This window comes from Mesoplodon mirus (genome assembly GCF_964341445.2).
Source record: "Mesoplodon mirus genome assembly, chromosome: 9".
Classification (NCBI taxonomy): Eukaryota; Metazoa; Chordata; class Mammalia; order Artiodactyla; family Ziphiidae; genus Mesoplodon; species Mesoplodon mirus.
Genome location: NC_138985.1, coordinates 67,065,099 through 67,093,044, shown reverse-complemented (window position 1 = coordinate 67,093,044; position 27,946 = coordinate 67,065,099). Strand labels below are relative to the sequence as shown.

The window sequence follows — 27,946 nt, the reverse complement described above, 5'->3', positions numbered from 1 at the left end:
ATAATAAAGTCTCTGGTGATCTTGTCATGCAAAATGACCAAATTTTCACTCACAAATACAGTTATTCCATTTTACTCATCAAGCTCAGCTAATTAGTTGCCAAACCATACTAGTTTACATATAACAAATTAGCCCAGGAAGTGAGGCTATTAAGGCAGGCTCACTGCCAGCAACAAAAAATGGCTACTGGTGAAAAAAGAGAGGAAAGTAGACAAGAACCCAAAACATCAAACAGGATTTCAACACTGGATCATACAGCTTTACTATACACCTTAAAAGAATATGAGGACATCATTCAATATGGAGTTTTTAATTAATAAATTTCAGTCATTAAGGTTTTTAGTATTCTATTTTAGCAAGATTTCCACCCAAAACTACTAAAGTAATCAAGTTTTAGCACTGAAAGTTGTCAACTCAAAAGAATTTTGAATAGCAAGTTTTAAAGTATAAGTACCTAGTATTTTAGCTAAACTGCTGAAATAATCTTGTAAGCAAATATTATTGGGACTACCACACTAAAATGTATTTACGAACAATTCCAAATAATTAAAATTTTCTTAAGAAAATATTTTCAATAGCATTTTAATCTCTACAAACGTCTAAACCACTCTACATTGTTCATGTACCTTTAGACCCATGAGCACAATACTCTACCTGCAAACTCATTTTTAAGCAAAGGAAACATGCTACGGTACACTGAAGCTCTGTTTGAAACCCAAAACTTCTCATGAGATGCTCAACTCAAAATCTAGTCTCTAAAAAAATTCTTGTTTTTCTTAGCAAAGTATATAACCAGTTTGAACATCTGAAATAGTATTAAAATTGGTTAATCTCTTAGACAACAAAATACATTTAATCATAGTAAATGCAATCATGATCATAAAAATACAATTACCATATGATACAACAATTCCGTTTCTGGGTATATATCCAAAAGAACTGAAAGCAGGAACTCAAACAGATATACTGGTACACCTATGGTCACAGCAGCATTATTCACAATAACCAAAAGGTGGAAACAACTCAAATGTCTATCAATAGATGCATGGATAAACAAAATGTGGTATACACATACAATGAAATATTACTTAGCCTTAAAAAGGAAGAAAATTCTGACATCTTACAACACGAATGAATCTTGAGGACATATATTAAGTGAAATAAGCCCATCACAAAAAGATAAATACTATATGATTCTATTGTACTTATATGAGGTATCCAGAATAGTCAAATTCAGAGAGAAAAAGTAGAATGGCAGTTGCCAGGGGCCAGAGGGAGGGAGGAATGGAGTTGTGGTTTAACGGGTATAGAGTTTCTGTTTTGCAAGATGAAAAGAGTTCTGAAGACTTGTTGCACAACAATGTGAATATACCGTTGACCACTGAACAATGAGGATTTGAACTGCATAGATCTGCTTTTATGTGGGATTTTTTTCAATAGTATATACTACAATACTACATGAACTGAGGTTGGTTGGATCCTCGAATGCAGATCTGTGGATATGGGAGAAACCACAGATGTAGAAGACCAACTGTAAGTTATACTCAGATTTTCAACTGCATGGTTGGTTGGCACCCCTAACCCTCGTGTTAACGGTCATCTGTACCTACTGCTATAGAAGCATGTACTAAAAAATAGTTAAGATGGTAAACTTTATGTTACGTGTATTCAACCACAATAAAAAATGCAATTGTGATCAAACTAGCAATACACACTCGGGAGCTAATGACTGAGTTACACCATCTGAATCATTAGGATTCGGACAATCAGAATTTCTAAAACTGTGTTATGATTCCACCTTTGCCAGGAATTATTAACTGAAATATTTAGGTATCATTAAGGAGCTAGTAATGAATATTAATGAAGAAATATCCACCACTTAATAGAACTTTTACTAAGTTAATAATTACTACTTTAGTTCAAGAGCATCCTGTAAGAAACACTTGCTAAGGCCAAAATCAACACATTAAGAACAGAGTACCAATGACTCTGGGTAACTTTTATATGAAACTAAAGAATTAATGTTTATCCTTATAACTCTGTATTATTAAGTAATATTAGTCAACATTCTCTTTTTATGAGATGTTACTGTTTAAGCTCAGCCAAACATCCATTTCTAGTAATATGTCAATGAAGGAATATCATTGAATTATAACTCCATAAAATTTAAAGGTATTTTAAAAATAGGAAAGCAAATAATTTTGTAAGATCTCTGTTTTCAAATGTCACTTTTCTCAGATACATGCAGCCCTATGTTCATGCAACACTATTTACAAGAGCCAAGACATGGAAACAACCTAAATGTCCATCGACAGATGAATGGATAAAGAACATGTGGTATATATGTATACAATGGAATATTACTCAGCCAATAAAGAGTGAAATAATGCCATTTGCAGCTACATGGACCTAGAGATTATCACACTAAGCGAAGTAAGTCAGAAAGAGAAAGCCAAATACCATATGCTATCACTTATATGTGGAATCTAAAATAATGACACAAATGAACTTATCTACGAAACAGAAACAGACTCACAGAGAGCAGACTTGTGGTTGCCGAGGTGAGCCAGCGGGTAGGGGGGCGGGTGTTGGATTGGGAGTTTGGGATTAGCAGATGCAAACTACTACATACAGAATGGATAAACAACAAGTACAGCACAGGGAACTATATTCGATGTCCTGTAATAAACCATAATGGAAAAGAATACCAAAAAAATTTACTTTTCTCCACATTCAAAACTTAAAACAAACCAAAGACCTAAATTAGAAGCTAGAGCTACCTTAGATAGAACAATGGTTTCTGAGATACGACAACAAAAGTACAAGCAAAAAAAAGGATAGGTAAATTTGACTTCATCAAAATTTAAAACTTTGTGCTGCAAAGGATACCACCAAAAGAATATAAAGACAATCCACAGATGGGAGAAAATATTTGCAAATCATTTATCTGGCACGGGACAAATAATCCTATATAAAAATGGCCAAAGGACTTGAAGAGACATTTTCCCAAAGAACATATACAAATGGTCAACCAGCACATTAAAGATGCTCAGTATCATTAGCCATCAGGGAAATGCAAATCAAAATCATGATGATATGCCACTTCTCATCTACTAGGATGGGCTATCATCAAAACAACAGACAACAAGTGTGGGTAAAGATGTAGATAAACTGGAACTTTTACACTTACACACTGCCAATGGAAAAGGAATCAGGCAATTCTTCAAAAGGTTAAACACAGAGTTACCCTATGACCCAGCAATTCAACTCCTAGGTATATAACCAAACTGAAAAAGGTATTCAAACAAAAACTTGTACATAAGTTCACAGCAGCACTATTCACAAGAGCCAACTGTTAATCAACAGAGGAATGGATAAACAAAATGTGGTATATCCATACAACACACTATTCAGCATTTAATAAAAAGGAATGCAGTACATTCTTCATGCTAAATATGCATGGATGCTAAAACATGGATCTTGAAAACATTATGCTAAGTGAAAGAAGCCAGTCACAAAAGACCTCATGTTATAAGATCTGACTTACATAAATGTCCAGAATAAGCAACTCTACAGAGACAAAGTAACTGCTAAAGGGTACAGGGCTTCTTTCTGTGGTGAGGAAAATGTCCTAAAATTGAATGTGGTGATAGCTGCACAATTCTCTGAATATACTAAAAACCATTGAGTTGTATACTTTAAATGGTAATTATATGGTATGTCAATTGTATCTCAATAAAGCTGTTACCAAAAATTACTTTTCTAAGATGATCTGAACATTAGTAGGCAGAAAATAAAAATAATTAAAAGCATTTCTTTAGGTAAAATCGTTAGTCACAAAAATTTAAATAGACCCTACTGTATATGAAAGGCATTGTACTATATGGTATAGAGAAGGTAAAATTCAGCTTTAAGAGATGCCAACCAGGGACTTCCCTGGTGGTCCAGTGGGTAAGACTCCACACTCCCAATGCAGGGGGCCTGGGTTTGATCTCTGGTCGGGGAGCTAGTTCCCACATGCATGCCGCAACTAAGATCCTGCGTGCCGCAACTAAGACTGGGCACAGCCTAAATAAATAAATATTTAAAAAAGAAAAAAAAAAGAGATGCCAACCAGAGATACAGAATCAGCTGGAAATAAGTGTGTATTAAAAAAAAATAGAACATATAGAATTCATATAATCTTTTTTTTTTTAATTTATTTTATTTATTTTTGGCTGCGTTGGGTCTTCGTTGCTGCACGCAGGCTTTCTCTAGTTGCGGTGAGCAGGGGCTACGCCTCATTGCAGTGCACGGGCTTCTTATTGCGGTGGCTTCTCTTGTTGTGGAGTATGGGCTCTAGGCGCGCAGGCTTCAGTAGTTGTGGCTTGTGGGCTCTAGAGCGCAGGCTCAGTAGTTGTGGAGCACAGGCTTAGTTGCTCCGTAGCATGTGGGATCTTCCCAGACCAGGGCTCGAACCCATGTCCCCTGCATTGGCAGGCGTATTCTAAATCACTGCGCCACTAGGGAAGCCCCTCATGTAATCCTTTTGATGAAGTCTAATTTATCTATTTTTTCCTTTGCTGCTTGTGCTTTTGATGTCATATCTAAGAAACCATTGCCTAACATCACAAAGACCTACCTCTATGTTTTCTTTTGAATTTTATACTTTAGCTCTTATATTTAGGTTCAATTTGAGTTAATTTTTGTATATGGTATGAGGTAGAAGTCCAATTTCGTTTTTTTGCATATGGATATCCAAATGTCCCAGCACCGTTTGTTGAAATGATTATTCTTTCCCCTTTGAAATGTCTTGGGGGACTTCCCTGGTGGTGCAGTGGTTAAGAATCTGCCTGCCAATGCAGGGGACACAGGTTTGATCCCTGGTCCACGAAGATCCCACATGCCACGGAGCAACTACGCCCTTGCGCCACAACTGCTGAGCCTGCGCTCTAGAGCCCGCATGCCACAACTACTGAAGCCCGTGCGCTTAGAGCCCGTGCTCTGCACCTAGAGAAGCCACCGCAATGAGAAGCCTGCGCACTGCAACGAAGAGTAGACCCCGCTCACCGCAACTAGAGAAAGCCCACACGCAGCAACGAAGACCCAACACAGCCAAAAATAAATTAATTAATTTAAAAAAATGTCTTGGCAGTCTTGATAAAAGTGGATTGGCTGTAATTATATACTACTTTTGTAAACAGAAAACATACTGGTTATATTCAAAGTAAAATTTTAAAAATAAGACAACATATGAAAAATGGCAAAATTTAAGAAAGGCAAAAATTCTATGTGTCATGACAATGGGAAACAGGCCTTGATTCTTTCAAGCAGTGATTCCCAACAACTGTGGAGTCATAGCCCCTTTGAAAACCACAGATCCTTCTGAGAATAAAAACTAAAAAACTCATCAGAAAAAGATGTAAATACAAAAACTGTTAGTCTTCAATTGGGGGGTTCATAGTGAAGGATTCATGTGGAAAGCTACAAACTACACATTAACAGAATGTGTGAACCTCAGTCTTTCAGAGATAGAGGAGAAAGGAAAGAAGTAAAGCTAGTCAGGTGGAAGGGAAACACTATACAAAGGCATAAAAACAACTGGAAAGTGGGATATGTGTTGAAGGAAGAGAAAGTAATCCAAACTTGCCTGATGGGCCTTAGGAAGTTTAGACCAGTGCAACTCAAACTTTATTAAGCGCATGATCACCAAAAGACTTTGTTAAATGCAGTCTGATTCTCTGTAGGTCTGGAGTGGAGCCAGAGATTCCTTATTTCTTCCAGGAGATACCAATAGTGTTGGTCCAAAAAAGGTATTTTTGTGAAGCAAGAGTTTAGACCATGGTTCCAAAAACTGTGCAGGAGGCTACTGAGATGCTAAAGGTGCCATTAACTGAGAAAGTTTGGGAACCTCTGGTTTAGTCATTTGGTAGGTTGATAGGTGGTAAAACCACAACTTCCATAGCCAAACTGATGCGGCTGTATGCTTACCAGCTGTGTGACTTGAAGCAAGCCAGGTAGTCTGTCTCTGTTTCCTCCATTATAAAACATAGTAATAGTTTCTACCTCATAGGACAGCTATAAAGAGTTAATATATTTAAAGTGTTAAGCATTAGCTGTCCAATGAAACTACAGAAATGTCTATTGCCATCACTATCATCATAATTACAACTATGAGGTGAAGGGGAGTGAGTCATAAAAGGCTTTTTTGATCTGACAGAAAGTTTTTGGTGCAGAAGGGAAGAGATACGGAAGGTGTGACTGGAGGGGGCTGGAAGTGCAGCCGCTTCAACCCCAACTGAAAGGCACTAGGTCCCAGGCTGTTAAATACTTCCAGGGCAAAGAACCAGAGAAAAGGAACAGGTCAACTCAGAGCTGCTTTTCATATTCTAACTGAAACTACTTAACTAAAACACTTCATTTGCAAGTGATTTTTGTTGTTGTAAGGACCAGAATTTAAAAAAAAAAAAAAAAAGTCTGAACGTACATAAAAATTAGTTTCTGTCTAATGTGAAAAATCTTCTGATAGCAAAAATACAATTACCCAAGGTATGCCTCCTAAGACCCCTTCCATCTCATTACCAAATCTAAGCATGTCAACAAATGAGCACAAGATTCTAACACTGCTTCTCATGGGTTTGCAGGAGGGCGAAGCACACAGATGAGAAAGCACATTCTGCTAATTAAACTGAGGCAGATGACTAGAGAAGAGAAGAGCTTGTCCCATGTAACACCTGTGCCAAGAATGATCAGATTAAATATGCAAAATGTGAAGTAAAGGTGTGAAAAAGCAGTAAGATGATACTCTAGACTTCATATAGGCTACCAAAGTTCTGACAGTTTTCCTAATTATTCCCAGTAATGGATATAGGAGGCCAAAAGGCAGAAGAGAGAAATACATTTTTCTCCATTATGGGTGTTGAGCACTAGGGCTAAAATCATGCCTGTCTGAACACTGATCAGTTTCTGCAAAGGTTAATAGCAATTAAATGCAGCAAACTAGATTAAATGAGAAACAGGTCATGATACCGCTGTACTTGCAAAGAGCACGATAAAGCATTTCTTTTAAACTCATCTTAATGCACAGAAAATCCAAAGAGCTGCTATGAGGAAAAGGATCTATTAAACGGTGAAGAAATCTCTTAAATGAAATAAAAAGAATGCCATGCCACGTAAACTGATTCAATTATCAACAGTACTGTACTGCTGAGAGATTAAATACTAATGATGTCTACAAGAGTATTTCTCTGAAAAAGAAAACTATGATACACACACTTCTTCCTTTTTCTTGCTAAAGATAATGAAGAGTCCACTTTATAACTTAAAGTGGGATATAAATGCAAAGCTGAAAAGATGCACAGCAAAGCATAACACTGTCATTAACACTTTGCTTCTTGCAACCTAGTACATCTACAATCAAAAGAATATAGTAAATTACTCTGTGATAATTAAGATTAAACTATCTGTGACTACAGTTAATACTGTATTGTACATTTGAAAGTTGCTAAGAGTAGATCTTAAAAGTTCTCATCACAAGAAAAAAAAATTATAGCTGTATGATGATGGATGTTAACTTGTTATGATGTTCATTTTGCAATATACACAAATACCGAGTCATTATGTTGCACACCTGAAACATGTGTCAATTATAGCTCAATTTAAAAAAAATTTTAAAGATTAAACTATCTTATAATTACAATATTCTAAGGTCATTCTCTCAATAAATCCTAAAGTGTAAGTCTGAAGCATATTAGTGGTTGATTTTTCAAATTTAAATACAAGCAGATTTTTCAAAAAATCAAGTAAGCAATCATGTGTACACATAAGCATACACATTCTCTCTTTCTACACACACATAACTCTCTACACAGGACAAAATATAAAAGGGACAGGCTCAGAAAATAGAAATTCAACTTACTTTACTATCCTCAGGGTCTTCTAAACCATCAGGTCGACTTAGGTTTCGAGCAGGCTGGCTGCAGACAACATTACCTTCCAGTCCCCAAGAGGGTACTCTCACAGGTGGCCTTTGGATTTCATCTGGGTAAAAAGCACCATCTGCTCCATCTGAAATAAAAATTTTGGAAGGGTAGGGTAAAAACCTGGTACTAAAATTAGAATCTCTGTGTATAGCTATGATGAACAGAATATAAAGAACCACTTTAGTGTATCCAAAAAATGTCTTTTTTTAACCCAAATGATCTTTAAAAATAAGAACTATGTGCAATAAGCAAACAGACTCCTCATTCATGGTGTACTGCTTCTAGATGAAGCCAGTTAGTGTTAAACATTAAAACTGCTTATTATAGGGCTTCCCTGGTGGTGCAGTGGTTGAGAGTCCGCCTGCCGATGCAGGGGACACGGGTTTGTGCCCCGGTCCCGGAGGATCCCACATGCCGCGGAGCGGCTAGGCCCGTGACTGCTGAGCTTGCGCGTCTGGAACCTATGCTCCGCAACGGGAGAGGCCACAAAGTGAGAGGCCCACGTACCGCAAAAAAAAAAAACCCAAAAAAACTGCTTATTATAAAACAAGATTTCTATTAGAGTTGATCATACCAACAGTTCTCTAATCCCAGGAAGATACAAACAAAAAAAACCCTCCACATTCAGCTAACCCCAACCAAAAATATTTTAATAACCTCTTGTTTCCTGTGTTGCATAAGGATTACCAAACTGCAGAACTGGTTGTGTATCTGGCACTGCAGGAACATGACCATTTTGCTCTGAGCTTGTGTTGAAACACTGTGAGATCTGCTGAGGACTCTGGGAATTCTGACCCTCCAATTTCCTTTCTGCTTGATTTTCTATACTCCTTTTAAGTTCCTAAAATTAACAAAAACAAAGGTGAATAAGCAACCAAATATTTTTTAACAAGAAGAGCATTAAATATTTAGCCAAAATATAACAATAAAATGACTTCCCTACTATATTTAAAGTATACAGTTGGAAAGGCTGGTTCTCAACTTCTCATAAATGTCCCTTCCACATCTAACAAAATCAGAAAGCGGGATAAAGCCCAATATATTTTCAAATTTATTTGTGCCAATAAAGTACCCTTTTTATTACTAATTGAGAGGAAATTGCGAATCTCTTACAATTTAGCTATTAGTAAAAATCATAAGACAAAAAACAACTCAGACTGCTTCCCTGGTAAACTCTATTGAACATTTAAAAAAATACTAATCTTGTATAAACTCTTTCAAAAACTAGAGGAAAAAAACAGTCTCAGCTTACTTTACAAGGCCAGTATTATCCTGATACCCAAACCAGTGACATCACAGGAAAACGGCAGACCTCAACTGCAGACCCTCACGAATACTGATGTAAAAATCCTTAACTTAATTAAGAAATCAAATTCAATATTAGAAAATAATACATTGGGACTTCCCTGGTGGCGCAGTGGTTAAGAATCTGCCTGCCAATGCAGGAGACATGAGTTCGATCCCTGGTCTGGGAAGATCCCACATGCCGCGAAGCAACTAAGCCTGTGTGCCACAACAACTGAGCCTGCGCTCTAGAGCCCGTGTGCCACAACTAAAGCCCACGCCTAGAGCCCGTGCTCCGCAACAAGAGAAGCCACAACAATGAGAAGCCCTAGCACCGCAAGGAAGAGTAGCCCCCGCTCGCTGCAACTAGAGAAAGCCCACACGCAGCAACGAAGACCCAATACAGCCAAAAATAAATAAATTTATTTAAAAAAAGAAATCATGACCAAGTGGGTTTTATCACAAGAATGCAAATTTAGTTTAACATCCAAAAATCAATGTAATTCATCACATGTTCATAAAGGAAAAAAGCATACAATCATTTCAATAACTGCAAGAAGAAACATTTTATAAAATTCAACAGGCATCCATGATTTAAAAAAAAAAAAAGACATCTACAAAAACCTACAGTGAATCTTAATGGTGAAAAATTAAATGGTTCGACCTAAGATCAAATATTAAGGCAAAAATGTCTGTTCTAACCGCTTCTATTCAACATTATACTGGAGTTTCTTTTTTTTATTTTTATTTTTTTTATTTATTTGGCTGCACTGGGTCTTAGTGGCAGAACTCGGGATCTTCGTTGCGGCGTGCAGGATCTTTTAGTTGCTGCATGCAGGATCTTTTAGTTGCTGCATGAGGGATTTAGTTTCCTGACCGGGGATCAAAGCCAGGCCCTGTGCATTGGGGAGCGCAGAGTCTGGACCATTAGGGAAGTCCCTATACTGGAGGTTCTACCACAGTGTTAAGATTAAGGCAAAATTAAGGCAGACAGACTGGAAAGGAAGAAGTAAAACCATCTTTACTCACAAATGATATGATCATAGAAGTGGAAAATCCTAAGGAATACACTAGAACTAGGAGAATGAGTTAATTTAGCAAGGCTGCAGTATATAATGTCAATATATAAAACCAACTGTACTGCTATATATCAGCAACACACAACTGAAAAATGAAACTTTTAAAAATTCGATTTATAGTAACATTCATAGATAAAAATTAAATACTGAGGAATAAATATAGCAAAAGATGTGCAAGGCCTATAAACTAAAAGCCACAAACATTACTGACAGAAATTAAAGAGAGCCTCAGCAAATGGAGAAATATACCACATTCATGGACTGGAAAACTTATTTTTATGCTATTAATTCCCCCCAAATTGATCTACAGATTCAATGCGATCCCAATCGAAATTCCAGCAGGTTTTTGTATAAACTGACAAACTGATTATAAAATGTACACGGAAACACAAAGGTCCTGGAATAGTCCATTTTTAAAAAGCAGAACAAACTTCAAGACTTACATAATCTGATTTCCAGACTTATTATACAGCTACAGTAATCAACTGAGTACAGTTTTAGCCTAAGGATAAACAGATTGGGGGTAGGCAAACTTTTTCCATAAAGGGCCTGGTGGTAGATATTTTCAGCTTTGTAGGACACACAGCCTCTGTCACAACTACTCAAATCTCTCTCTGCTATTGCAGCCATAGACAATACCTAAAAATGAATGGGCATGGCAATGCGCTTTAGTAAAACCTTATTTACAAAAATAGGCCACAAGCCAAATTTGGATGTAGACCTTAGTATGCTGACCCCTAATATAAATCAATAAAACAGAAAAGAGATTCCAAAAATATACCCATACTCTTGTCAATTAATTTTCAACAAAGATGCAGAAGTAATACAATGGAGGAAAAACATGTTCTTTTAAATATATGATGCTAAAAAACTGGATATCTGCATACAAATAAACAAATTTTGACTACATATCATTCCTTAAAAATTAATTTTAAGTAGCTCATAAATCTAAACCTAAGAGCTGAAACTATAAAATATGCTGGATTAAAAAATAGGAGAAAATCTCTGTAACCCTGGGTTAGGCAAAAATTTCAGATAGGACACATATAGCATGAACCATTAAGAAAAATATTGCTAAACTGGACTACTTCAGAATTAGAAGCTTTTGCTCTTCAAAAGACAGTATTTTTAAAAATGAAAAGGCGAACCACAAATTGGGAGAAAATATTTCCAACATATATAACAAAGAAATTGTATTTGGAATATATTTTTTAAAACTCTTAAATCCAAAAAAGATAACCCAATAAAGAATCAGGTAAAAGATCTGAATAGACACTTCACAAAAGAATGTATAGGAATGGCCTGTAGGCAAATGAAAAGATGTTGAGCATCACCAGTCAGTCATCAGGGACTATCTGGAAAAAATGAAAACACTAATCTTAAAAGATACATACACCCTAATGTTCATAGCAGCACTATTTAAAATAGCAAAGATATGCACGGAAGTAACCCAAGTGCCCATTAACAGACAACTGGATTAAGAAGATGGGTGTGTGTGTGTGTGCGCGCGCACGCGCTTGATTCAGTAAGTCAAAGACAAATACTATATGTATGGTATCACTAATATGTGGAATCTAAAAAATAATATGAATGACTGTATATACAAAAAAGAAACAGACTCACAAATATAGAAAACAAACTTGTGGTTACCAAAGGGGAGAGGGGAGGGGGAAGGGACAAATTAGGGGTATGAGATTACAGATAAAAACTACTATATACAAAATAAATAAGCAACAAGGATTTACTGTGTAGCATAGGGAATTATACCCATTATCTTGTAATAACCTATAATGGAATATAATCTGCAAAAATACTGAATCACTATGCTGTACACCTGAAACTAACACAATACTGTAAATTTAAAAAAATTTTTTTAAGTTTAACATTAAAAAATAATAATTAAAAAAACACTAGTTGTTGGAGAAATTAAACCTAAAACCACAATGAGGTAACCTTACACACTCACTAGAATGACTAGAATTAAAAACTGACAATACCAAGGGCTAGTGACTGGAATGCTCATATACTGCTGGTGGGAATGCAAAGTGTACAGCCTCTTTGGAAAACAATCTGGGTGTTTCTTAAAAACATACACTTATATACCATATAAGCCAGCAATTCCCTTCCTAGGTATCTACTCAAGAAAAGCGAAAACACATGTCCACAAAAAAAGCTTGTAAGAGAATGTTCATAGCAGCATTACTCATAAGAGCAAAACATGAGAAATAATTTGAATGCCCATCAGCTGGTGAAAGGATTAACATCTATCAATCAGTGAATAAATTCTGTATGACCACATTTATGTGAAATCCTAGAAAAAGTAAGACTATAGAGTAACAGAAAGTAGAACAGTGGTTGTCTGGGACTGGGGGTAGCTGGAGGAATAGACTACATATGAGCATGAGGGAACGATGCGCAGCAATAAAACGTTCTATAGTTTGAATGTAATGGTAGAGAACTATATGTATTTGCCAAAATTCATCAAATTGCACTTAAAATGAGAGAATTTTATCATATTTAAATTGCACCAGGGACTTCCCTGGCAGTCCACTGCTTAAGACTTCGCCTTCCAATGCCGGTGGGGTGCAGGTTCAATCCCTGGTCGGGGAGCTAATATCCCACATGCCCCACGGCCAGAAAAACAAAACATAAAACAGAGCAATATTGTAACAAATTCGATAAAGACTTTAAAAATGGTCCACATCCAAAAAAAAAAAAACCTTGAAAAATAAAAATTTAAAAATTCAACCAAAAATATTAACAAAGGATATAAGGATGAAAATTTTCATCTGTAAAGTAAAATTCAGCTGGTTTTGCTGATTGTCATCCCTTGGGAGTAGAGATGAGACTCTATGTTAACAAATTTTTACCTATAAAATGACCTTAAGGGGCCTCCCTGGTGGCGCAGTGGTTGAGAGTCCGCCTGCCGATGCAGGGGATACGGGTTCGTGCCCCGGTCTGGGGGGATCCCATATGCCGCGGAGCGGCTGGGCCCGTGAGCCATGGCCGCTGGGCCTGCGCATCCGGAGCCTGTGCTCCGCAACGGGGGAGGCCACAACAGTGAGAGGCCCGCATACCGCAAAAAAAAAAAAAAAAAAAAAAAAAAATGACCTTAAAATAGAGTAAGTGGCCTTCAAATGGAATAAGTCGTTATCATTGAGAGCAAAACTGGTAAACGTGAAAAATGCAAGTCAATTTAGGTTTGAAAAGAGAAATGGGAATTAAAAGTTCTTCTTAAGCACGTGAAAAGAGTACAGAAGGCATATGAAATATAACATATTGCAGGATTGGTAAGTGAATGATTTACTTAGAATACAGGATGCACGTTAAGAGTAGAAGAAATGCAGCTAAAAAAAAAAGGCTGAAGGGCAAATGTGCCAGATGTGTCATACAGTTTACTACAATGGGTCTAACAGTTCTTGAACAATAATAACACAGTGCAATGGTCCTTAGCAAGGTTAATCTAGCAAAACTATACTGGGCACAGTTGAAAGTAGAAACAAATAATCAGGGGGGCAGCATGACATGGTGGATTGGAGTCAGGCCAGAATTTGCTCATCAGCTCCAGCACAAATAACCCTGAGGAACTTACCTTTCCCAGGCCTCAGAGGACTACTGAGAAATGAGGGGAGTGTTTAGAACACAGCAGGCCCTCAGTGGAGGTTCCCTCATCTCCTGTCAAGACTCAAAAACCCCTGACATACCACTATAGTAATTCAGGATGTTTAAGTGGAAATGTGAAGAGAGAAAAAGGGAGAGAGTAAAATTTTAAAATATTTCAAAGATGATTCAAGAAAAGTGAAAAAAGGGCATGAAAGCAGCAAGAGAGTTAAGAGATGATAAACTACTTCTACAAAAGTGTAAGCAAATCAATTTAAAGGAGTATGGTTAAGTTCTTCTGTAAGCAAACAATAAACTACTTAAATGGAGTCAAGGGTTTCATCAAAACATTTATGCATGCGCTGATAGAGCCAAGGAACTTCATAGAGAATTCCAACCTAATAAAGAGTTTCCTCTAGGTTCATACTCCACTCCACTACCATCAAAGATGAAATAAATCCTCTGCAAATAGTATAAGGGTAAGAAAAGGAGGAATAAGCAGCTTTGATTCCTCATGGGGGAAACTGGAGGCAGGGTGAACAGAACACCGGAACATGGACACAATAGTTATGATTAGGTTGTTTGGCAAATTAGAAGACTGAACTCTTGACTTAGAGAAGATTCTTAAATTTGTATTCACAATGCATGCCTCCCCCCACAAAAGGATCCATGTTTAGAATTCAGGAAATCCATGAACTTAGATGAAAAAAAATTTTTTTATATCTTTTCACTAACTTCTAACTGAAATTTAGCATTTTCTTCAATTATGGATGTAGGCAAAACACCATAGCAACAGTTGCAGTACCTTTAATTCTGTCACCCACAAAACTCACAGATGTACTCCAGACACCTTCCATTAAGCATTTATAAGTATAGACAAGTATTACTCTTCTATTCTTAAAAAGGAAGCAGATCATCCGGAAATATGAAATGATGATTTAGAAAAATCGCTAGTCAGGTACCTGATGTTAAACAACATTTTGAAATAGTTTTACTTAAAAAATTTTTTTAATTTAATTTTTTCTCTGGTAATAGTTAATAAAGTACTTCCCACCATCATTTTTATCATTATTTACCATTGTGCTTTTGCTTTATTATTTTCTTTACTCTTCCCTTTTCATATTTCTAGTAAGGGGTTTACACAGAATATCTGAAATAGTATGAAAATAATAAATAATTCTAAACAGTGGTTTTGGGTTGACATGAAAAAATAAGATACTTTAAGGTATATTAAGTTTCTAAATAAATTTAAATTGGTAGGGTTTTTAATCCTAAGTTACTTCATACTATTAAAAGTTATTTTTAAAATATATATTTTTATAATATTAGGGAGCCAGTAACTTAAAAAAACTATAATGAGTTTTTATCCACACATATGTTCAATATTTATTATCTAATATGCAGCAGGAACTGGCCTCCAGGCACTAGAGATTTAGGAATAACCAAAACACACAAAAATTCCTGCCCACATGAAGTCTGTATCTAGAGCAGGGCAGATGGCCAAGAAACAAAATAAGTAAAATACACATTCTGTTAGATGGCGATATATCCATTTTGTCATTTGCTCACTCAACTAATGCTTAACGATCACTTGGTTCATTCCAGGCACTGTCCGGATCTAGGTTTCAGTGCTGAACAAAAAGGACTTAATCTTAACTCTGCAGAGGATTGTGGTAGGAGTGAGGGTATTGAGAAACACTGGGGGAGAAGACAAACATGAAGTAAGTTGCTGAAATAGCAAACAGAAATTCTTATAAATACAGTCGTTAGAAGTAATATAAAACTATAGTGTCAGTAGCAGGGAAATCAAGAGTAACTCAAGAAGACAGGAAGCAGAAAGCAAACTGGCCTACTTCTATTGTATTCCTGACAGGGCAGGGTATTAATTGACAATAAAACTGCTGATCCCACTACATTTCTTTTACCAAATATTTTTATAAGCAAATGCTATAAATTATGTTTGCCCCATTAACTTGTTTAGTCATTCAACAAATATTTAACTTCAAATATCAGGCACTGTACTAGAGGCTGCAAATACAGTGGTGAATAAAATAAACATGATCCCTGTTCTTCATGGACCTTATAATTAAGCAAAGGGAGTTGTTAGAGAAATAAGCACAGAAATATTAATTACAAATTATGGTGCTATAAAATAAAAGTATAGCTCCCAGGCTTAAGTTTAATAAAGGTACCTAATTTAGACTGAGAGGTCAAAGAAGTCCTCTCTGAAAAAGAGAGGTTTAATCTGAGACTTAAAGAATAAGTCAAGAGTAGTAGGAATAGTTAAATATTCAGAGGAAAATAATAGGAATTATGGGATATACTTGAAAAAATACCACTGGGGGAAGAGAGAAGGGAATTACGGTTGAACAGATAAAATAAGATGGCACTGAGACTTCCCTGGCGGTCCAGTGATTAAGACTTTGCCTTCCAATGCATGGGGTGTGGGTTTGATCCCTGGTCAGGGAGCTAAAATCCCACATGCCTCACGGCCAAAAAAAAACCAAACAAAAAACAAAAACATAAAAACAGAAGCAATACTGTAACAAATTCAATAAAAAAAAAAAGACTTAAAGAAAATTAAAATAAGATGCCACAAAGTAACATCTGTTGATTGCTGGGTGAGAAGTACAACTGAGTTCGTTACATTATTCTCTTCTTACATATGTTTAAATTCTTCTGGGACTACCCTGGCGGTCCAGTGGTTAAGACTCTGTGCTTCCACTGCAGGGGGCACAGGTCTGATTCCTAGTTGGGGAACTAAGATCCCGCATGCCGTGTGACGCAGCCAAAAAAAAATTCTTCTTTAAAAAAAAAAAAGTTAACAAAAGATTGTAGGCAAGAATATTCCTAGCAAAGTACATGAATAAGGGCCCTGAAACAAAAAAGCAATTCATGAGTTGTAAGGCCCGAGTGACTAAAACCATTCTCAAAGCGTGGTCTCCAGACCAGCAGCGTCAGGAACTTGTCAAATGTGCAAATCTCAAGCCCCACCCCAGACATACAAATCAGAAACTCTGGGAATGGAAGCCAGAAATCTGTGTTTTAACAAATACATTGTAAAGCAACCATACTCCAATAAAAATTAATTTTAAAAAAATGTGGTACCCTAACAAACTATATTAAATGAAATTATATGAACATAATGTGAAAAAGGGCAATTCTCAAGATAATCTTGTCTGTGGCATTCTATACATGTGATTGTATGTTGACCTTTCCCTGCAAAGGCACAAGCTCTGCTAACTTTTGTTTAGCTTATAAGTTATGACTGTACTCTTATCATTACTTATGATGTTGTATTTGCTCATATTTTCCTAAATACATGTTGTATATTGCCATTTAATCTTTAATATTACAAAAAGGCAAAATATTTAAATAAATCTGATAATTACCTAAAAACAAACAAATAATACAGGTGGTTCTGATTCAAGGTCAAGATTGAGAACTACTACTGAGAGAAATTCTACAATAGAGGAGAGTCAAACAAGAAACTGTGGCTTAAAATGGGACTAGAGAGAGGCCAGTCATATAAAATATTATATGCTATGTTGAATTTTGGCGGGAATTCCCTGGTGGTCCAGTGGTTAGGACTCTGTGCTTTCACTGCCGCTTTCACTGCCGAGGGCACAGGTTCAATCCCTGGTTGGGGCACTAAGATCCCACAAGCCACACGGTGCAGCCAAAAAAGAATTTTGGCATTTATCCTAATTGCACTAATGCATGGGAGGCCCATTAAGGAGCTTCAAGCAAAGAAAAGATCAGCTTTACATTTTTAAAGGTTACCCTGCCTGTGGTTTGAATAACCTTTTACTTCAGTCAAACATAGAGGAGGAGGGACTTCCCTGGTGGTCCAGTGGTTAAGAATCCACCTTCCAATGCAGGGGACGTGGGTTCGATCCCTGGTCAGGGAACTAAGATCCCACATGCCACGAGGCAACTAAGCCCACATGCCGCAACAAAAGATTCCACACACTGTGACGAAGATGCCACACACCGCAACTAAGACCTGATGCAGCCAAATAAATATTAAAAAAAAAAAAAAAACATAGAGGAGAGTGACCTCATGGAAGATGGCAGAGAATTATGGCCCTCACCCAACTATCTGCATGGAACTGAATCCTGACAAGTAGTGAGCTCAGAAGTAGATCTATACCCGTGAGATGACTAAGCCCAATCTGACACACTGACTGCAGTCTTGCAAGATGTCTAAAGAGGACCCAGCTAAGCCACACCTGGATTCCTGACTCATAGAAACTGTGAGATAACAAATACTGTTTTAAGCCACTACATTTTCAGGTAATTCGCTGTGCAGCATAATTAATACAGTCACCATATTGTTTTCTGTTTGTGATTGCAGCCATTTGTAACACCACAAAATGTACAAATAGTTATAATCATTTAGCACTATCTTTCACTGTTATATATGAAACTTCAAAATAACTATATAAAACATACTCTAAATGTATAATTTTACATATAAATTATATATATGAAATATATATTTTTTATAAATGTAAAATATATAAAAATAAAGTATCTTGATTGCTTCTCTCTAGCATTAACTATTAACTCCAAGCACAAAATACACTTAGAGCCAGGTTTCTTACCAAAAATGGTTAAGGTACATCCATGTTTCAAAAAGTTGTCTTAAGCATTTGGAATATATACTTTGTCAACTTCTTGTCAAATCTGATTAGGGAATCATGGTTTTAACTTTGAAATACACTTGATGAAAACTCATACCAGAAATAGAAAATCATTTTCTTACTCTTCATTTGTGATCCTATTGTTTTAATTAGCTTTAATCCACTGTTTATTTGCAGGGATCTTTTTAACCCACTTGTCATTTTGTTTTACCATACACTGAAGGGGGTGAGGGAGAGAGAACAAACACAAGTAACATTTGAACGCAATATACTGACAACCTGGGGCGGGGGGTGGGGCTTGCAAACAATCTTGAATTCAATTCTATTCTTAATAGGTTTCCTTCTTTTAGTGATATGGCTCTAGCAGTTCTGAAGGTGTGGGATATCAGAATTAGCAAGTAGACTCAATGTACTGACACTATTGGGCACAGGATTCTCACTGTGGAAAAGGTGTACAAATAGGAATTAATTAAGGCAAGGGGAAATTCCCTGGTGGTCCAGTGGTTAGGACTCCACGCTTCCACTGCTGGAGCCAGGGTTTGATCCCTGGTCAGGGAACTAAGATCCTGCAAGCCACATGGCACGACCAAAAACAAACACACACACACACACCAACATCCTTATCCTGATAATCTCTTTCTGTAGTTAGATAAAATTACTGTAATAACTTCTATTTAAAAATGCCTCTTACACCTGCCGATGCAGGGGACACGGGTTCGTGCCCCGGTCCGGGAAGATCCCACATGCTGAGGAGCAGCCAGGCCGTGAGCCATGGCCGCTGAACCTGCGTGTCCAGAGCCTGTGCTCCGCAATGGGAGAGGCCACAACAGTGAGAGGCCCGCGTACTGCAAATAAAAAAAAAAAAAAAAAAAAAAAAAATGAAAAAATGCCTCTTAAAAAAAAAAAAAGGAAAGGAAAGCAAGGAAGAATCAGTGTGGAACTGGACTAGAACTCATGATATCTAAAATACAAACCTTTCCCAGCTCAGACACTGAAAGGATCTACAAGCAATGAGCACACATAGGGCCTGCATTTGGGGTTCTAAATACCATTTCCCACTAATAAGCAACCAGAACTCCTTGGAGAAATAAGGACCAGAGCTTCTTCATTGTAAAAAACGGCCAATCCCAAAGATGAGGGAATAAAGGTATGAGAATACCTTGCAGTGCTAGAAAAAAATTAAGTGCTCAAAAGACCAACAATATCCTTTTGATATTGAGGCAGATCAGGAACCAGCTTGAAGGTATTCCCACTAACCAAATCTTAGACTATGTGAACATCAAAAAAATTCTTACTCCATTGACTAAAAAGAGCTCATATTAATGCCTACCAAGTAGGAAGATAAAATATGTTTAAGAGTAGATTAGATAGACACACAGATGAACACAGACACCCAAATATAAATTAAAAATACAGTTGGCCCTCCATATCTGCCAATGCAGAGCCAGCCAATGCAGAACCCATGGATACTCAGGGCCGATGGTACTACACCATTTTATATAAGAGACTTTAGCATCCTCCAATTTTGGCATCCTTGGAGGGGTCCTGGAACCAACCCTGAGGATACCGAGAGATGACTGTACAAACATACATAAATACACACTGTGATATAAAAAACATTTTTGGTCTTGTCCCCAGTTCCTGGCACAGATCTCCTAAAACGTCTGGAATTTCCTGAATGATAGGAGTGTCTTTTCTCATTCATAACAAGCCCCTTTAGACCCTACCTGAATTTATGGCTAACAAGGTGACGCGAGGTTTACAAAATTCTAGTTTTTTCTTAAAAGCTTGAATTTTATCATTGGCAACGAATACTATCAATTGGTTTTCCTTAAAGTAACAGGCTCACTTCCCTTCTTTTCAAGAAAATATCTGCCAAATACCCCAGTCTGAATAACCAAATTTTGTCTATCAGTCATTCTTTAAAATAGAAATGATATGCCATGTAAAAAGAGGCTAGTTCAGCTTAGAACTCAATCACACAGTGCTTTACCTTCAAGGTACTTTAATGCCACTTTACTTCATTAGGCAAAAGTGCTTTGGGAGTACTTCCCATTTCATCACACAGAATATTAAAAACACCCCCCAGGGTCAAGCTTCAATAAAATTAATATTTTACTGTTTCATCATCTTAAGTGAAACTGTTTTTTTTTTAAACTGTGAACGCATGGTTAGGATGAATACAGTAACTACCAGTGCAGTTTGGTGCCACTGCCTTGACTCAGTATTAATACACCTGCAGTTCTCCCACCACTGCTTTTATACCAACAGTGCAATGTATCAGAGCAGGGAAAAAAGCAAATACTGTAATATTACGAGAACTGCTTTATCTTTGTAGACCTCTAGAGGGGATGGGGACCCCCAAAGGATCACAGACCATACTGTGAGAAATGCTGCACTACAGCACATTTTATATTATAAATGTATGCTCTGAATGTTAGGTTATGCTACAAATCATTAAACAACTTCTAAAATGTTTCCTATTACAAAAGAAAACCAGATAAATACATTAGGTATAATTTTAAATTTGTTTACTATTCTCTTAAATTTGAACACTGTAAAATTGTTTGTTAAATACAAACTATGTAACAAAAATCAAACTAAGTTTCAACACTTGAGCATTTTTCTCCTAACAAAATAATTTTAAGTATTATTTAACTAAAAACGTTTTCCACCTAAAAGTCTTAACACCTGTTTGTCTTTTCCTTAGTCATTTAACTTTAAAAAAAATCACCCTCACATAACTGTAAAATGTGTGTCCCTTCATAAAGCTGTATTATCATTCAGTGTCATATGAAACTTTTTTTTAAGTACACTCTCCCTGGAGAGCTTTTCCAAATATGAAGTTAGACCATTTATCTCTTTGTCCTTCTCTGCCAACTGAAGCTGAAGAGAGAAAGAAATTATCATTTTTCATCATCTACTTACTCTCTCCTTACCCTTCAAGAGTTAGTTTATACCATTCTATCAAAATAATTCCTATTACCATATCCATGTATTTTCCTTGTTCTTATTCTTTGACATCTCTGAATTACTTGTCAGTATTGACTAACTTCCCTTACTCGTCAAGCTTATTCCCTGGTTTATGTGAAACTGCTCCAACACTGTCATCCTCTCATGCTCTTTTTTTAAAGTCTGCTTCTTCACCATTACAAATATAGGTATTCCCCCAAGTTTCTTCTTTGGCTTCTTCTCTCTACATTCTCTGTAAACGCCCTTTCTTCTATGCCTTCAACAATCATGCTCATATGAATAAATCACAAATATTAACTCATGTGCCACACTCTCTCCTTCCCAAGATCCGAATCTGCCTTTTTAATTGATGGGTAAACATGTTTTCACTGTTGTCCTTCTGCACTGTAAGGGTAAAATGTCCCAAACCTACTTTTCTACTTTTGTTAACTGATATTATTAATCTCAGAGCCCACTGTGATTGAAGCTAGGAAACTATATTAAACACTCCCTCTCCTCTTCCTCTACTCTTCAACATTTTCAGTCTCCAAGTCTTTCATTTATTCAACAACTACCCATTATTTGCCTATTACAGCATAAGCATTATGGATACAAATAAAACTATTCTTCAATGGTTTTTCCCTAAGGCTTTCCTTGATAGGTTCAATGGTAGGTGATTGGGGAAGGTATCCAAGGAGATGGCCTTTATCAATTCATGCTAAGAATTATTTGTACCTAATTTTCTTACCTTCAAAAACCCTTCCCACCTGTAAATCCTCTCAGTGCTACCAAATTATTTTCATAAAGACCCACTCTGGTTGGGTCCCTTTTCTCCTAGAAAATTCTTAACAGCAAATAGCACCCACATTCCAGTTTAAGTCCCCCCTAATCTGGCTTCAACCTATCTTTCACATCTATCTACTCCACCACAGATATTGAAGTCCTATTACTTAAGACTGTCACAGCTCCCAGATTACACTCTCTACTTCTGACCTCCAAACCTGTAATGCTTTTCTATCTGTTTAGAAAGATGTTTCTTTCTTTTCCCAGCTGTGTTTATCCTCCCCTCCTGTTTGGTCTTTCACAGGTCTAGTTTCTCCGTAACATCTGACTCCTAAATATTCCATTGGAAACAGCCCTAAAGTACTTAGACTTACAGCTTATGTAGAACTTCATCACATTTTGCCTTGTCTCGTGGTGTTTGTGTCTAAGCAGCACAAAATAAGGGGAAAGGCACTAAACAAACAGCCAAGCACCGTCACCAGTTGTACAACCTTAATTATGTTGTTTAATCTCGATGTTAATTTTTATCATTAATGAAATAAAAACATTATTTAGCTTCCCATGGGTTTGAAAGGTGATTACCTAGGTTGAGAATGTGAAAGTTTTGAGAACCATGATTACACTTCCAGCACGCCTTACCAGGTTATAAACTCCTTACGCACAGCACTGTGCCGTACTTATATGATCACCCACATAATAGCTGACATAGTGCTGTATATTTAATAGGCTTCAATAAATATTTACTAAATCATTTTTCCTAATCAATCTGCAAAAATAAAGTTTCATATAAATTCAGTATTCATATTGTTTAATAATAACAGAAGTTCCCAGGCAATAAAAACAATATTCACAGTGATCCCAGGAACAACAATAACCTCATGAAATAAGTTTCAAATTTTCATTCTGACAGCAGATGAAGATAAAAAAGGATCAAGCAGTTAAATTACCTTAGCCTGTACCAACCCAAACAAAGTAATTTTGGGTGTCTTTAAGAATGTTATATTTTAAAATTAGATTATAGGTACAATTAGCTATGACAGAGAAAATTTAAATCATTTAGAACTTCCAGGCCTTTAGTCACACACACACAAAAAATGCCAATTATACACACATGCACATACCTTAAAATACTTAAGATTATATTTTATTACTTAGAGGGAAAATGTCTTTCCACTTATTAATGAGCTAGACAGCCTACTAATTTTTTTCTCCAACATTTTTACAAATATCATTTACCATTCAGGCTTGTTTGTTGCCTAATGTTAAATTGGCAAAAGTAATCTTCATTAATTAAGACTGTATTGCTTACTCTGCAGTATCTCATTTAGGATCACAAGTAACACCCTTTTGGTGATAAATTTAAAAACCTTTACATAACTTTTTTAAAATTACTGATTCCATCTTATTACACTCCCAAAAAAACCCACCAAGCCCCTAGAATAATTTTACAAACATTCATAATTAAGTGAACAAGGAATATGAAACGATCACTTTCATCTTAAAAACTAAGCATGATTTAAAGATATAGTTTCAATAGCCATCTGAATCCACAAAATGAAAGCCACAATGTCAATGCATATGGGTATCTATTTTCTCAGTTAATAGTTACTGAACTGTATTCAACATAACTAAATACATAGTACATTTTTATCTATACACGAAAATACTATCCCAATTACTCATGTTGAAACTTTACATTAGATTGACCAAATTATAGATAGCACATTTTCAAAAGTATCAGGTACTATGCCTCAAGTTATACGAATAGTAAACTTACTTTGAAATTCTCCTCTACTTCAGCTAGTTCTAGTTTCACATTTTCAGCAATTTTTACTTGTTCTTTCCATTTCATCTCCATTTTTGCAAGTTCATCAGCATATTTATTGCATTTTGTTTTCTCATCCTAAATGAAATTAGTATAATTACCAAAAGATTTTAAATCCATATACAGCTAATATCTATACAAATACTTGTGCTGAATGCTTATTATAACACTGTTGTAAAGGTATAAAAATAACCAAATAACCAAATAGAAATAACCAAAATGTCTGTCAGTGGAAGATTGGACAAATCATTTTATATCCATACAATGGAACAGAGTATATTTATTGAAAAAGAACAAAGTGATCTAAAAATTAACAAGGAAAAATGGCAAAATACATTAATTGAAAATATCAAGTTGCAGAAACAGAATATATAGTATAATCCCATTTCTGCTTTACAAGTTGTTTAACACAATTTTATATGATGTCTATGTAGTATATGTAGAAAAAATAAACCAAATTTATTTATTTATTTTTGGCCACATCACACAGCTAGTGGGATCTTAGCTCCCTGACCAAGGAATGAACCCGGGCCCTTGGCAGTGAAAGCTCAAAGTCCTAACCACTGGACTGCCAGGGAATTCCATAAACCAAAATATTAATAGCCCTTATATCTGGGGATCAGGATCATAATGGTACTTTTTACCACCTTTATTCTTCATTTCTGTAACACCGTAAGATTTCACAATAAGCACACATTACTTTTGCAAAGGACATAATAAAAATCACATTATTTATAATGCTGCTATTTCTATATATTAATAATTAAAACTCTGGGATTTCCTGATCAAGACAATCTTTAGATGGATTTCTTATACACTGCTCTTCTCTACAACCCAGAATGTTAAAAGAATGGAGTTTTAAAACATGACGAGGGACTCCCCCAGAAGTCCAGTGGTTAGGGCTCTGTGCTTCCACTGCACGGGGCCCAGGTCTGATCCCTGGTCAGGGAACGAAGATCCCACAAGCCATGCAACAAGGCCAATAAAAAAAATTTTTTTAATTAAAAAAAAAAAAAAAGAAAAGAAAAAATATATGCTTTATGCTTTGAGCAATTCAATGGAGAAAAGTCTTTTCAACAAATAATGCTGGATCAGTTAAATATCCTTACTATACATACCACACCTCACACCATACACAAAAATAAACTTAAAATGGTTAACAGGCCTAAAAGAACCTAAGACTACAAAACTTCTAGAAAACAAGAGAAAATCATTACAAGTTGCAACAGTAAATGTTTTCTTAGAACATACAGAGAACACATAAACAATAAATTGATAATCTGTACTTCAGCAAAACTAAAACTTTTTCTAAAAACCCCATTAAGGAAATAAAAGGGCAAGCCACAGACTGGGAGAAAATATTTACCCCACATATCTGACAAAGGACTTGTATCTGGAATAAAGAACACTTACAACTCAATAATAAGATGAACCCAATTTTTTAAATGGCAGAAGATGAACTCACAATAAAAAGGAATAAACTATACGAAGTCAGTCAGGAAGAGAAAAACAAATACCGTATGCTAACACATATATATGGAATCTAAAACAAAAATGGTCATGAAGAACCTAGGGGCAAGACGGGAATAAAGACGCAGACCTACTAGAGAATGGACTTGAGGACACGAGGAGGGGGAAGGGTAAGCTGGGACAAAGTGAGAGAGTGGCATGGACATATATACACTACCAAATGTAAAACAGTTAGTGGGACGCAGCCGCATAGCACAGGGAGATCAGCTCATAGCACAGGGAGATCAGCTCGGTGCTTTGTGACCACCTAGAGGGGTGGGATAGGGAGGGTAGGAGGGAGGGAGACGCAAGAGGGAAGAGATATGGGAATATATGTATAACTGATTCACTTTGTTGTAAAGTAGAAACTAACACACCATTGTAAAGCAATTATACTCCAATAAAGATGTTAAAAAAATTTTAAATAAATAAATAAAATTTATTAAACAAACAAAAAAAGGAATAAACTACCAATAACAAGCAACAACATCAACAAATCTCAAAATAACTGTGCTGAAAGGGGACAGGAAAAGAAGAACATACCATATGATTCCATTTATAGAAACGGTACAAAAGATAGGCTAATCTATAGTGGCAGAAAGCAAGCCAATGGTTTCCCAGGAGTGGTGAGAGAGGGAGGGATGAGTTGTAAATGAGTACAAAAAAGCTAATGGAGTAATGGAAATGTTCATTAGCTTGACACTGTGATAGTTCCACAAATATATATATATATATAGCAAAATGAACAAACTGCAGACCTTAAATATATGCAGTTTATTGAATTTCAATTGTACTACAACACAGTTGTAAAAAAAAAAAATTACCTTGAGGAAGTTTTTAGCTTGAAAGAATATTCTATCTTCCTTTCAATACTACTATATAATGAGATTTTTAAAAATATTCATCCAAAATTGTTTCATACTTACTGAAAAATAGGTTAGTCCCTTATAAGCAACTACTTTGACCTCAAGGGTAAAATTGTTCTAATCAACCCTGTACAGAAGGATCTTCTGAAGCAACAAAAATGTTCAGTTCAAAGTCTGATTAAAGGATTACATTAAACTAATATTATCAAGACAGCAACATAAAATATTTTAAGTTAATTACTATAATAATATATGAATTTCCTTATATGGCTCTAAAAATTATCCCTCTCCTCTCCACATGAACAGAGAAGCAAACATACAAAAAAATATTTAATTGAACGAACGAAAAACATACACAAAACATTTTTTCCTCTCTTCCCCACATCAGGTACAAATAAGAAGCATTTTCCCTTTGTCCTTTAAATACTCCAGGAGTGAATACTACTAGGAAGTTGCAAAACTTAAATGTTTGAATAATAGTTTAATATAATCAAAATAATACCGTAAAGGCAACGACTCATCTGGGTACCATTCCTTTTTTTCCACTTTACAAATCTAGTCACTTTAGGATGTGGTGAAAGTCTTTGCTATTATTACAGTAAGTGTAAAAAAGAATACTTCCCTTTTATGCAGTTCAAACATTTTTCATGTATCCTTATCAGAAGAAGACAGACAGACAATATCCAACCCCAACCTCAATTAATCACTTGCCCATTATCAAGAGAAGGACATCAGGGGAACAGAAAACAATAGTTTTAGGATCGTGTTTTTTTTTTTTTTTTTTTTTTGCCCATGCTGTGCAGCTTGTGGGATCTTAGTTCCCCAACCAGGGATCGAACCCAGGCCCACGGCAGTGAAAGTGCTGAATCCTAACCAGTGGACCACCAAGGAATTCCCAAGGATCATGATTTTACACACATGCCTACATGAGCAGGTACACAGAACAACCCCCCACTTATCATCTCAAAAGTGAAACTAAATATCAGTATATGGGTATAAAAAAGAAACCCTGGGATACCCATCAATCAAAACAATAAAGATAAGCTAAGCCATTACATTTGATAAATCTTTCTCTTACAAGAGAGCTAGCTTACCTGCAAGAGTTGTTTACATTTATTATACTTTTCTGCAGCAATTTCTTTGGTCATTTCAGAGACTTGTCCCTTAGTTAGACTGTCAAAATCTATCTCAGCTATAACAAGGCAGAAAATTAAAAATTATTACAAATTATTTTGATCCTTGTATTATCTTCCTGGTCAGAATAACTTGAGGGTCAGTATACTGTGAAATATAATAAATGGAATACTAAAGGAGAGAAACATCTATTTTAAAACATCTATTCATACACTAAATAAACAGAGAAGGACAATATAAACATTAGATGAGAATTTTTAAAATTTTTTTTAATTTTAATTTTTTCATTCAATAATTTTAAAAGATC

The 27,946-nt window shown here is 35.9% G+C and overlaps 1 protein-coding gene across 2 annotated transcripts in view; it reads right to left on the bottom strand.

Moving 5' to 3' along the window:
* Window positions 1-27,946, bottom strand: part of TAX1BP1 (Tax1 binding protein 1) — a 90,985-nt gene that overhangs the window by 4,905 nt on the left and 58,134 nt on the right. For both annotated transcript variants that reach the window (XR_014295056.1, XM_082633027.1), the window contains exons 12-15: window positions 27,600-27,697; window positions 24,083-24,208; window positions 8,619-8,802; window positions 7,898-8,046 (exon numbers count right to left, since the gene is read on the bottom strand). Coding sequence is in view for 1 of the 2 variants with exons in the window: in XM_082633027.1 (XP_082489153.1) it covers window positions 7,898-8,046; window positions 8,619-8,802; window positions 24,083-24,208; window positions 27,600-27,697 (557 nt within the window). In the remaining variant the exon portion in view is untranslated. The remainder of the gene's footprint in view (window positions 1-7,897; window positions 8,047-8,618; window positions 8,803-24,082; window positions 24,209-27,599; window positions 27,698-27,946) is intronic.